This window comes from Astyanax mexicanus, chromosome 9, assembly GCF_023375975.1.
Source record: "Astyanax mexicanus isolate ESR-SI-001 chromosome 9, AstMex3_surface, whole genome shotgun sequence".
In the NCBI taxonomy this organism is placed as follows: domain Eukaryota; kingdom Metazoa; phylum Chordata; class Actinopteri; order Characiformes; family Acestrorhamphidae; genus Astyanax; species Astyanax mexicanus.
In genome coordinates, this window is record NC_064416.1 from 11130322 (window position 1) to 11143984 (window position 13663).

Sequence of the window (13663 nt, forward strand, 5' to 3'; positions counted from 1 at the left end):
TTTATTGTTACACAGTGTTTTTATGCAATTTAAACAAAGGGCACAGTATATTGATATTAACCCATCTACTGTATGACCTCACCTGCAGTAAAGTCCCCTGAACTGTGACTTTTCCACATTTATTTGACAGTTTTTAGATACAGAAATCCAAAAAGCCCACTAATAATACTGTATAACTGTCAACAGCCCATCACTGTAGAGATACAGACTCTTGCTCTCCGCCGTCCAGCGCCACAAAAGGCCACAAAATAAACATATAAATGGAATAAAAGAATAAATAAAAGAGCTGTCACTTTGCCCGGCCCTCGCATCATCAGACATAATGCGTCTGACAGCAGGGCCATCGAGGCTCCAGCGGCCCCCCGGGCGCCGTCCTTTTCAATTAGAAAACTGAAATAACATCATCCAGCTCGGAGCAGATGTAAGGAAAAGTGCTCAGAAAACAGCAGCGCTTTGTTTCCTCTCTTTCTCTTTTTGTTCTGCTATCTTCTGCTCTTCCTCTTCTCTCTTTTATTTGAAGAAACAAACTTAATCTCTCTTTATCTCCTGCTGTGTGTCAGAGTCTCTAGCTCTTTCTCTCCCTCACATGCCCTTTTTAAATAAAGACCAAAAAGAGATGGAGCAAGATTGAATTAAAGAAGCCATAATTTATTATTCAACTACAGTGTAAATGAGGGTTATTCTCAAAGTACTCTAAAGTTTAAATAATGCTTGATTGGTTGGTTTATTGATTGATTAATTAATTGATTGATTGATTGATTGATTGATTCTTTGAAAAAGTACACCCATTTACACTTGCATCCATCCATCCATCCATCCATCCATACCTTAGTTTTCTCATCCATTAATCTATTCATTAAACTCTGCCTGTCCATCCATCCATCTAGCTGTCCATCCATTTGTCTATCCATCATTCATTCATCTGTTCTTTCTTCCATTTTTCATCCATCCATCCATCTGTTCATCAAGTCATCCAACCATCTATTTTTTTAAACGTCCATATATTTGTCTGCCCATCCATCCACTCATTCATTCATCCATCTATCTACCTTTTTGTTCATCCATCTGTGCTTGTCCATCTGTCTGTCTGTTTGTTCATATGTTCATCTGTTAGCCCATCTATTGTTCTGTTTGCTTGTCCGTTGAAGTATTCATCCCTCCATTTAGTCTTTCATCCATAAATTAATTCATCTATTTATCTACTGTCCTTCTATGTCATCCATTCATCAACTCATCTACCATCTGTTTATCCATCCACTGTCTGTTCCCCAGTCTGACCATTTATCTCCTTGTCTGTTCATCCACTCATCTACTCTGCCTGTCCGTCCATCCATCTAGCTGTCCATCCATTTGTCTATCCATCATTCATTCATCTGTTTGTTCTTCCATTTTTCATCCATCCCTCTGTCCATCAAGTCATCCATTCATCCGTCTACCTTTTTAACCATCCATATATTTGACTGCCCATCCATCAATCTATTCATCCATCCATTCATTTATCTGCCTTTTTATCCATCCATCTGTTTGTTCATCTATTCATCTGTTAGCTCATCTATCCGTCTGTTTGTTTGTCCATTTAAGTATTCATCCATCCATTTATTCTTTCATCCATACAGCCATTCATCTATTTAACTACTGTCCTTCTATTTCATCCATTAATTCGTCTATTTTTTTACCATCTTTATATTTGACTGCCCATCCATCCAATCGTTCATCCATCCGTCTATCTGCCTTTTTGTCTATCTACCTGTTTGTACATCTATGTCTGTTTGTTCATCCATCCATTCATCTGTTAGCTCATCTATCCATCTGTTTGTCTGCCCATTTAAGTATTCATCCATCCATTTATTCTTTTATCCATACATCCATTCATCTGTTTATCTACTGTCCCTGTATGTCATCCATTCATCAATTCATCTACCATCTATTTATCGATCCATTATCTGTCTGTTCCCCAGTCTGACCATTTGTCTTTATCTATTTCTTTATCCACTTCAACTCCTTGTCTGTTCATCCACTCATCTACTCTGTCTGCCCGTCCATCCATCTAGCCGTCCATCCATTTGTCTATCCATCATTCATTCTTCTGCTCGTTCTTCCATTTTCCATCCATCCATCTGTCTATCAAGTCATCCAAGCATTTGTTTTGACTATCCATATATTTGTCTGTCCATTCATCCACTCATTCATCCATCCATCTATCTGTCTTTTTGTTCATCCATCTGTGCTTGTCCCTCTATTTGTCTATTTGTTCATCCATTTATCTGCTGGCCCATCTGTCCATCTGTTTGTCTGTCCATTTAAGTATTTATCCATCCCTTTATTCTTTCATGCATACATCCATTTATCTATCTATCTACTGTCCCTCTATGTCAACCATTCATCAATTCATCTGCCATCTATTTATCCATCCATTATCTGTCTGTTCCCCAGTCTGACCATTTGTCTTCATCTATTTCTTTATCCACTTTATCTCCTCGTCTGTTCATCCACTCATCTACTCTGTCTGCTCGTCCATCCATCTAGCTGTCCATCCATTTGTCTATCCATCATTCATTCATCTGTTTGTTCTTCCATTTTTCATCCATCCATCTGATTATGAAGTCACCCATTCATCCGTGTACCTATTTAACCATCCATATATTTGTCTGCCCATCCATCAATCTATTCATCCATCCATCCATGCATCCATCCATCCATCCATCCATCTATCCATCCATCCATTTATATCCTTGTTTATTCATCCATCTGTTTGCTCATCTATTCATCTGTTAGCTCATCTATCCATCTGTTTGTCCGTCCATTTAAGTATTCATCCATACATTTATTCTTTCATCCATACATTTATCTGTTTAACTACTGTCCCTCTATGACATCCATTAATCCATTTATTTTTTTACCATCTATATATTTGATTGCCCTTCCATCCAATCGTTCACCCATCCATCTATCTGCCTTTTTGTCTATCTACCTGTGTTTGTCCATCTATCTGTCTGTTTGTTTATCTATTCATCTGTTGGCCCACCTGTCCATCTGTTTGTCTGTCTGTTTATGTATTAATCCATAGATTTATTCTTTCATCCATACATCCATTCATCTGTTTATCTACTGTCCGTCTATGTCATCCATTCATCAATTCATATGTCATCTATTAATCAATCCATCATCGATCTGACCATCTGTCTGTCTATCCAACTTTTTATACATTAATCTACTTGTCTGTTCATTCACCCATCTATCTATCTGTTTTTCCATCCGTTCATCTCTCTGTGTATGAATTTGTTATAGGTCTACAGGAACTTATAAAATAAAATATAAAAATATAAAATATAAAATATTATATAATAACTCTGGAGTAACTAAAAATGCTAATTTATGGTTGTCATCTGCTTCTGTTGAAATTCTGTGGGCTGGTTTTCCTTCATACTATCAAACTGTGGAGCTATTCAGCCTGAAATATGCCTCTCTTTCAGCCTGAACAATCAGCCCACAGGGGGCCCTGATTTCACCATTCTGCACAGCCCAGCCTTTATAATACTGTTCCTAAAATCACCCATTTCCTTTCTTCCTCTTCTCTTCTCTTCTCTTCTCTTCTCTTCTCTTCTCTTCACCCATTTCCTTTCTTCTTCTCTTCTCTTCTCTTCTCTTCACCCATTTCCTTTCTTCTTCTCTTCTCTTCTCTTCTCTTCACCCATTTCCTTTCTTCTTCTCTTCTCTTCTCTTCACCCATTTCCTTTCTTCGTCTCTTCTTTTCTCTTATCTTCTCTACTCTTCTCTTTACTCATTTCCATTCGTCTCTTCTCTTCTCTTGTCTTCACCTATTTCCTTTCTTCCTCTACTCTTCACTCATTCCTTTCTTCCTCTTCTCTTCACCAATTTATTTCTCCCTCTTCTCTTTAATCATTCCCTTTTTTCTTCTTCTCTTCAATCATTTATCTTTTCTTCTCTTCTCTTCTCGCCTCTTCTCTTCTCCCATTTCCTTTCTTCCTCTACTCTTCACTCATTTTTTCTTCCTCTTTTCTTCACCAATTTCCTTTCTTCCTCTTCTCTTTACTCATTCACTTTCTTCTTTTTCGTCTTCTTTTTCTTCTCTTCTCTTCTCCTATTTCCTTTCTTCCTCTACTCTTCACTCATTCCTTTCCTCCTCTTCTCTTCACCGATTTCCTTTCTTCCTCTTCTCTTTACTCATTCCCTTTCTTCTTCTTCTCTTCAATCATTTATCTTCTCTTCTCTTTTCTTCTCTTCTCTTCCTCTTCTCTTTACTCATTCCCTTTCTTCTTCTTCTCTTCAATCATTTATCTTCTCTTTTCTTCTCTTCTCTTCGTCCATTTTCTTTTCTTCCTCTTCTCTTTACAATTTCTTCTCTTCTCTTCTATTCTCTTCTCTTCTCTCTTCTTCTCTTCACTCATTTCCTCTCTTCCTATTCTTTTTGCTCATTTCCTATCTCTTCTCTTCACTTCACTCATTTCCTCTCTTCCTCTTCTTTTTGCTCATTTCCTATCTCTTCTCTTCTCTTCTCAAAATACTTCTTTTCTCTTCTCATCTTCTCAAATTACTTCTCAATTTTCTCTTCTCTTCTGTTCTCTTCTCTTCTCTTCTGTTCTCTTCTCAAAATATGTCCTTACTCTTCTCATATTTTCAAATTACTTCTCAACTTTCTCTTCTCTTCTCTTTTCTTCTCCTCTCCTCTCCTCCCGTGTTCTCTACTCTCCTCTCCTCTCATATCCTCTCCACTTCTCAAAATACTTCTCTTCTCATCTTCTCAAATTACTTCACAATGTTCTCTTTTCTTCTCTTCTTTTCTCTTCTCTAACTCCTACAATATTCATTCATGTCATTCACTTGCTTTTACCAAAAATGTTAATCTTTCATTATTTATTTCCCTTTTCCTTATTATCACCTCCTTTCTCTCTTTCTCTTTTGGCAGGGCGAGCATCGTTCAGAGGAAGATCATCTCCTTCCAGGATGAGGGTTCACTCACAAAGCGGATGTGTGAGAAAGGTAAGCCTTTCATTTCCAGCACGGAGATGAGATCCTCTCATCCTTTCAAGAAGCCCCTTTTCTCCTTCCTCTCCCATCTGGGTGCCATCGCTTTGTTTGGGATATTTCAGACAATGTTCTCTATTTTCTTCTCAGTCATCTCTTCGCTCACGTCGCTCCTCCATCTCTCGCTGCTCTAAGAATCTGCGTTGCGTCGCGGCTCTGATTGTCGGGGCGATGCTTTTGCATGAGAAAGATCTTAAATGAGTGCCGACACTCCTGCTGTGCATGACATTGGATTGCGCTTGGAAAAAGAGACTATAATGTGTGTGTTGGTGTGTGTGTTTGTTTCTCTTCAGTTTACTGTAAATGACTCTGTATTTGTTTTTGTCACTTTACAGAATCACTATATGGAGAATCCACAGATAAACCGCTGCTGGACTGCTGTGCTTGTGGAACAGCGAAGTACAGGGTCACCTTCTATGGGAACTGGTCAGAGAAGCTTCACCCCAAGGATTACCCCAGTAAGTTATCAGCATATAAGTGTATATACAGTATATTGTACAGTATATATGCAGGTTCTGGAAAAACAGATTTTTGTGAATGTCATCACTATGGGTCAGTGGTGGCTTAGTGGTTAGAGCATGGGGTTATTGATCACAGGGATGTTGGGTTAGTAGGTTTGATATGTTGGGTCAAAAATTATGATATATTGAAGTATTGCACTATTTTGTTTTTTTGCAATACTGTATCAGTTTAAAAAAATACAATGTTGATTTTTAATGATTAGTTTACATGCAAAGATTGGTGTCAGAAGTGGAATCCCACTGAAAATCTCATTATTCTGACTGGATGAAAAGTCAGTTGTATTAATCTTTTTTTTAAAACTGCACTCTTCAAATAAAAATCGATTTTTTTAAAACTTAAACCTATGTCTGATTTACTTGATAAGGATTTTAAGTCCTTATTTGTGAATATCTCCAGCAACCAAGTGACATGCATCCTCAGGTGTACACTTAGCAATTTATTTATTTAGCCTTACACATATATACCCCTAAGACTAAGACATACCCCCACTGCCTTTGACCCAGTGTACTTTCTCCTACTCGGAATAATCATTCTCATCAAGACTAAACTAGTCCTGTGAAACTGCTCAGAGAGGATGTGACCTGTATGGATCCCTTTATCCCTCCCCAAGCTGCTCTTGTCTTTGTGGGCTGTGGGTATAACCTTGAGACTGCCTCATTGAGAGTAAATTAAGCCCAGGGATTACCGCCACTCTCCACTCCAGCTCGCTCTCCGGCGGGCGAGATCAATACGCTGATTAGAATGGACTCAGCGAGTGAGATAAACCCGGGGAAGGAGCTGCCCTAAAATTTATGAGCTTAGCAAGCAGAAAGAAACAGTGTGTGAGCCGAGGCTAGCCGGGCTAGCGGTGGAGGAGAGGTGGGTCAGTTTTACACAAACATGCTTCTTGCTTCACACACTGCAATTAAGGAACAGTTGCTATGTGGAGCCGTTGCTAAGTGGACTATTGAAAACAGCATTTGGAATAAAATTAAATAATAAAAAAAAAAAAAACAGTGTGAAGCTTCAGTATGTTCAAAGCCTTTACAGGTCAGTAGAGTCAGTTCACTGGATGGCCATCTTTGCTACGCCCCCAATAGTTATATCGTCAATGTTCGATGAAAAAAAATGTTTCTCCAAAACAGCAAATAATAGCCTTTTAAACTTTCAGCGTAAGTCAATGTAAAAAGAGTTTATTTCACAACATTCTAATTGTGTTTTGCATTTAAACATGAATGCATACTGTTTTATAACCCCCCCAAAAAAACAGTTTTTAACAGTACTAGTAAGGTGCATCTTATATATGAATTCTGAATTCTACAGCATTAAAGGGGAAGTTTTCTGTGAAGTTTCTCCAACAATAGGGCTGGGTGCAGCAGCATTAGCTTTAGCCGCTAACTGCTTCTTTTATCCAGAGCAACTTACAAAAAATAAAGTTATTTATTTTACAAAAGTGGGCCAATGTAGTGTTAGGAGTCTTGCCCAAGGACTCTTATTGGTGTAGCACAGCATTTTCACCCAGACTGGGAATTGAACCCGAGTCCCCCACATGATGTGATAGCTCACTAACAGTCAGTTAGTGGTGTTATCCACTGCACCACACCAACCCCATGTCATTTTTGCAAAGACTGTGATATGTTTTGTTGGATTATTTACAATATATCGGCCAAATGTAGTTTGTCACTGAATGGTTTTTGCTAGTTCTAAAAAATATTACGTTTGTTTAAAGTTTTTTTTTTTTTTGTGCGTAAGCAACAACCTGATTGGATCATTTTGTGAAAGTGTAAAACTTTATCCTTAATCAGACGTTGGGTTGAGAGTTACATAAACTCCCATTCGTATTTCACTTCATTTAAAACTGCAGTAAAATAGAAAGCTTGGAGACTTGTTGTCTGGCTAATTTTATCACACCTTTTTTTATCTATCCTCGAGACTCCTGATAAAAAAAAAAAGGCAAACGAGAACAAGCGCCGACACACTTTCTGATCGTGAAGGTTATTTTCTGGCATGTTTTATATTTCATCTTCATCTCGGTATCCGTTTATCAGCCCCTGGCTTTTCATGCCATGTCATTCAGTCCTGATCATCCTGCAGCTCTCTGCCAGATGGGTCAAGGTCCTCAGAAGACAATAGTGGAGAGGAGGAGGAGGAGGAGGAGAACAGGGCTGGAGTGATATGGGCAGCAGAGCTGAGTCAGATGGCTGAGAGGGTCAGGGAATTGAAATCTTACCAAGATGTGTGTAGAAAAAAAGGCCTCTTTAGTGCAGAAGCTGGTGTACATGGATGACATTCTGCTGTACGCACAGAACTCACTGCTGAGACAAATTGAGGCACATTGTGTCGTCTGATTGTTCTGGTTTAGGAGGCAGAGCGTTTTTGTTGAAGAGAAGAGAAGAGATTTTGTCTAAAATATGAGAAATGCTGCCTATTTAGACTGGATTCTGGGTGAGGAAGAAACCCAGTCAAGTCTTTATTGGGTGGAAAACAGAGGTAGATAATATGCCTTCAACATAATTACAATATTTTAGGGTAGTCAAAAAAAGAAAAATATTTTTGGAGGTACAGGGGTTGGACAATGAAACTGAAACACCTGGTTTTAGACCACAATAATTGACTGTCCTGACGGACAGTTCTGGTGGAAACAGGAGAGTTGAGGTGCACATTGAATTCTGCGTGATTTGATCAGCAGTGGTTTTATGTTTTTTGGATACAATCTGGGTTAGCACCCGAACATCCCTTTCAGACAGCTTCTTCTTACAGCGTCCACAGTTAATCCTGTTGGATGTGTTTGGTCATTCTTGGTGGTATGCTGACATTACCCTGGATACCGTTTCTCTTGATACATCACAAAGACTTGCTATCTTGGTCACAGATGTGTCAGCAAGACGTGCACCAACAATTTGTCCTCTTTTGAACTCTGGTATGTCACCCATAATGTTGTGTGCATTGGAAAAATTTGAGCAAAACTGTTAAAGCTCTTATACTGCTAATTGAACCTTCACACTCTGCTCTTACTGGTGCAATGTGCAATTAATGAAGATTGAACACCAGGCTGCTCCAATTTAGCCATGAAACCTCCCACACTAAAATGACAGGAGTTTCAGTTTCATTGTTCAACCCCTGTACCTGTACAATTCAAACATATAACTCAGATGTACCTTTCTACCTTTGACTACCATCCGAATAGACAGCATTTTTCTCAGTTCAGACACAACCGCTGTTTGCTTTTGATTTAGATAAAGAGTCTTCTAAGTTGTGTCATCATTTCTCATATTTCAGACAAAGCGTCTTTCACAACTCAAGAAAGCAAAGCAGAACTTTGGCAAATACAGTCTGTTCAGCACTGTAATCATTTCTTACTCTTATCTTATAGAAGTAAGGGAAATCTGTCAAAATGCAGATTTATATCTTTCCATTTGCACCATACGTGTCCTTGGATTTGCACAAAGCTGATCTGTTATATTTTGTGCACATACAGCTCTGGAGAAAATACATAAATAAGCGACCATTTAAAAATTATAAGTTTCTTGATTTGACCAAATTGAAAACCTCTGGAATATATTCAAGAGGAAGATGGATGATCACAAGCCATCAAACCAAACTGAACTGCTGGAATTTTTAGACCAGGAGTGGCATAAAGTTATCCAAAAGCAGTGTGTAAGACTGGTGGAGGAGAACATGCCAAGATACATGATTAAAACTGTGATTAAAAAATAGGGTTATTTCCACCAAATATTGATTTCTGAACTCTTAAAACTTTATGAATATGAACTTGTTTTCTTTGCATTATTTGAGGTTTAAAATCTCTGCATCTTTTGTATTATTTCAGCCATTTCTCATTTTCTGCAAATAAATGCTCTAAATGACAATATTTTATTTGGAATTTGGGAGAAATGTTGTCTGTAGTTTATAGAATAAAACAACAATGTTCATTTTACTCAAACATATAGCTTTAAATAGCAAAATCAGAGAAACTCCTTCAAAAACTGAAGTGGTCTCTTATTTTGTCCCAGAGCTGTATATGCAAATGGACATATTGCTATTTAACCACTGCTATTTAATCTAAAATAACGTTCAAAAGACTGTTGGTTCAGCATGTTATTTAACAATAATAGGACCCAATATGTTTAAATATTATCTTATTTGCCCACCCCTTAATAGAATAATGAAAATGAATAGTTAATAGTACAGGGGTTGGACAATGAAACTGAAACACCTGTCATTTTAGTGTGGGAGGTTTGATGGCTAAATTGGAGCAGCCTGGTGGCCTATCTTCATTAATTGCACATTATTGCACCAGTAAGAGCAGAGTGTGAAGGTTCAATTAGCAGGGTAAGAGCACAGTTCTGCTCAAAATATTGCAATGCACACAACATTATGAATGACATACCAAATTCAAAAGGGGACAAATTGTTGGTGCACGTCTTGCTGGGGCAACTGTGACCAAGACAGCAAGTCATTGTGATGTATCAAGAGCCACAGTATCCAGGGTAATGTCAGCATACCACAAAGAAGGACCAACCACATCCAACAGGATTAACTGTGGACGCTGTAAGAGGAAGCTGTCTGAAAGGGATGTTCGGGTGCTAAGCGTAAAACCACGGCTGCCCAAATCACGGCAGAATTCAATGTGCACCTCAACTCTCCTGTTTCCACCAGAACTGTCCATCGGGACAATACATTATTGTGGTCTAAAACCAGGTGTTTCAGTTTCATTGTCCAACCCCTGTAAGTCAGTTTTATTGTTAACTTTTTATCTTGCAACAGAAATAACTCAACTCTTAAGGGTTTAATTTCACATCACTTTTTTTGCCTGCACTAAAAGAAAAAAAGACCCGTCCTGTGTGTTATTGGAGGAAGATAGTGGGGTGGCTGTGTTTGACAGGAAATATGAAAATAAGGGTTTGAACATCAGAGCTTGTCACTGAGACGCGATGCAGGCCTGATGGATTGGCTGGGGGGATTAACCTTACAGAGAGGGTGTGATAAGCACTTCTTCTACACTGGAAATTTGTTCACACACCGCCGTGCCACCGGAATAGTCTCCATGCAGGGGGAAATTAGATTGTAGGCTTTAAAATCCCGCTGCAGACTGATAAAGAGCGGTCCGGGATACAGATTTCATTGTTTCTGCTGCACATTTCAGAACTGAAGGAGAATTATGAGTCTGTTTACTGCTGACCCCCTTAGCAACAAAACTTTCCACCAATAAAAACTGACGTGTGGAGAGATCCACCCAATCCAGTGCTCTCGAGGAGTTCTCCGTCACAAGGTTATATGATCACACTTAATAAAAGTTTACTTGCGGTTTAATATCTGTTTACTGGTGCTTGTTTATGGTTTTCATAAAGAGATATTGCACAAATAAGAGAAGCAGTAACCAAGGAAATATTGACAATATAACTGCACTATCTGGAGCAGAAAAAAAAAAAAAAAAAAAAAAAAAAAATATATATATATATATATATATATATATATATATATATATATATATATATATATATATATATATATATATATATATATATGAACTTATTGACACCAAGCCTTATTCCTAGCATAGCATGGACTAAATGAAGGGAGAGCATCTGTATATTGTCCATGTATGATTATTTTTTTCATTGAGTTTTAAAAAACTACTATACTAGTCCATCTTAACTTTCAGTGGAAGTGAATGCCAAAAAAAAGTCTACTGCAATTCATTTTTTCATTTTGGAACATTTCTAAGTTTCTTTCTTTCAGTACAGTGCCTTGCAAAAGTAACTTTTCAACCTTTTGCCAAATTTCAGGCTTCATAAAGATATGATTTTTTTTTGTGAAGAATCAACAAGTAGGACACAATCGTGACTTGGAACGAAATTTATTGGATACTTTTAACTTTTTTTAGAAATAAAAGACTGAAAATGGCCCCCTTGCCTTAATACTTTGTAGCGCCACCTTTTGCTGTGATTACAGCTACAAGTCGTTTGGGGTTTGTCTCTATCAGTTTTGCACATTGAGAGACTGAACTTTTTGCCCATTCTTCCTTACAAAACAGCTGGAGCTCAGTGAGGTTGGATGGAGAGCGTTTGTGATTCAGGTTTGGACTTTGACTTGGCCATTCTAACACCTGGATATGTTTATTTGTGAACTGTTTAATTGTAGATTTTGCTTTATATTTTGGATCATTGTCTTGTCGGAAGATAAATCTCCGTCCCAGTTTTAGGTCTTTGGCAGATTCCAACAGGTTTTCTTCCAGAATGGTCCTAAATTTGGCTCCATCCATCTTCCCATCAATTTGAACCATCTTCACAAATCTGTCCCTGCTGAAGAAAAGAAAAACAGGCCCAAACCATGATGCTGCCACCACCATGTTTCACAGTGGGGGCGGTGTGTTCAAGATGATGAGCAGTGTTACTTTTTGACCACATGAAAGTTTAACTTTGGTCTGATCTGACCACAGAACCTTTAAATATGGATAAATTGTTAGTTATTAACCAGCTCAACAACAATTCTTACAACCTACCACCTCATAATGTCACCATCCCATCATCCACATCCACCAACCAAGATGGATCTCCTTGAAGGTGTTTGTGTTTTTATATCTGCGAGTGTCTGATCTGTACTTTAATCAGTACAATTGTTGGTTTTCTAAGTGCAAATAAAAGCACATTCAAAATATCACTTCTTACGTTGAACAGATGTATTCAGTGCATTGAATGAATAGAAAATATTTTCTTATTTGTTTACAGTTAGAACATATGCTAACATGCTATCTTTCAGCTGGACAGATGTATCAACATTTGTGTATATATGTATATATGAGATGATTAATTCTTCAGTGTACAGTGGTCAGTGTAAGAAGGTTTTTTTTTTTTTACAGGATGTGATGTTAGAAATGTATTTATAAACAAAGCTGGATCTGGTCCTGCTAAAACGGATGTTTTAAACATGTTTTAAATGTGATTATATTTGTGAGCACATACTGTAGAAAAAAACATTTAAAATTAACATTTAAAAATAACATTTCTGTCCATGCCTGAAAGGGTTAAACAAAGGCAAGATAAGGACTCTATAAACGTGCTTTATGATTATTTTATGTAGCTAAATTTCCCCCAAGAACTGTAATCAACTGAACTGCAAATCAGCTCACATTCATATTGCATCAGTGCTGGGTATTTTCACTCAGTCCCTGTTATAATTGCACTGTAGGGTAAATAGCAAAACATATACAAAATGGACTGCTTTCCAGACAGAATTCTTGTGTGCTATAAGGAATGCCGCACAAATGCTAATAGCTAATGACAACACAGCTGAAAGCTCATATCCAGCAGTAAGCTACCCATACCTTAGCAAGGTTAGGACCAGAGATGGTATTACTTAAATAAAAAAAACTAATCTGATTACTGATTACCCTTTTTGAAAAATAATTTAGTTACTTTATAGATTACGTGATTTTAAAAGTAAATAATTTGTGTTATTTTAATAGTTACCCCTTTCCCATTTTTATTTGTTAGTTTATTATTTTTGTTAGTTGGGTAATTTTATCAGTTACCCAAATTATTGTATTAGTTACCCCCTTCCCACACACACACACACACACACACACCCCTGCCGTCTCACCATAACTGTTTTGCCAAAACTCACTTTATTGGAAGCTTTTCTTCCCTTTTGGGACTTATTCTGTAAATGTTTCTCTGTGACTCTCAACATTTCTTCAAATTTGACGTTGTGTTTTTGAAGCTAGGTATCACTTTATCACCAGCACAGAGTGAACAAACCTTAATATTGATCACTTTTACTTTGATTTAGGGCATCTCAATGTGTCTTTGCTATCATAACGATGGGAAAAGTACACCTTGCTTGGTTTAAAATGTGCAACAGGCATGTAGTAATTCTCTTAAATAATCATAGGGTTGTTTTTGGCGTAACATGAAAGAAAGCAATCAGTGTGTCACTTGCCATTCCCTTTAAGAGCCAGGTGTGCTCTGACTTTGGCAGATGCCACATCCATCGGTTTAGATATATTCACAAGCACCTTTGCTATTTAAACGATGCTGCTGCAAGGTGTGAAAATAGACTTTTGGTGGGATGTAAGATAGCAATAAACATCATAACATGATAGGGCCCCAAAATG

General features: G+C 37.7%; 1 protein-coding gene across 1 annotated transcript in view; it reads left to right on the forward strand.

Moving 5' to 3' along the window:
• Positions 1 to 13663, forward strand: part of spon1a (spondin 1a) — a 217555-nt gene that overhangs the window by 39639 nt on the left and 164253 nt on the right. Inside the window, exons 4-5 of the mRNA XM_049483540.1 lie at positions 4928 to 5001; positions 5382 to 5504. Coding sequence (XP_049339497.1) covers positions 4928 to 5001; positions 5382 to 5504 — 197 coding nt within the window. The remainder of the gene's footprint in view (positions 1 to 4927; positions 5002 to 5381; positions 5505 to 13663) is intronic.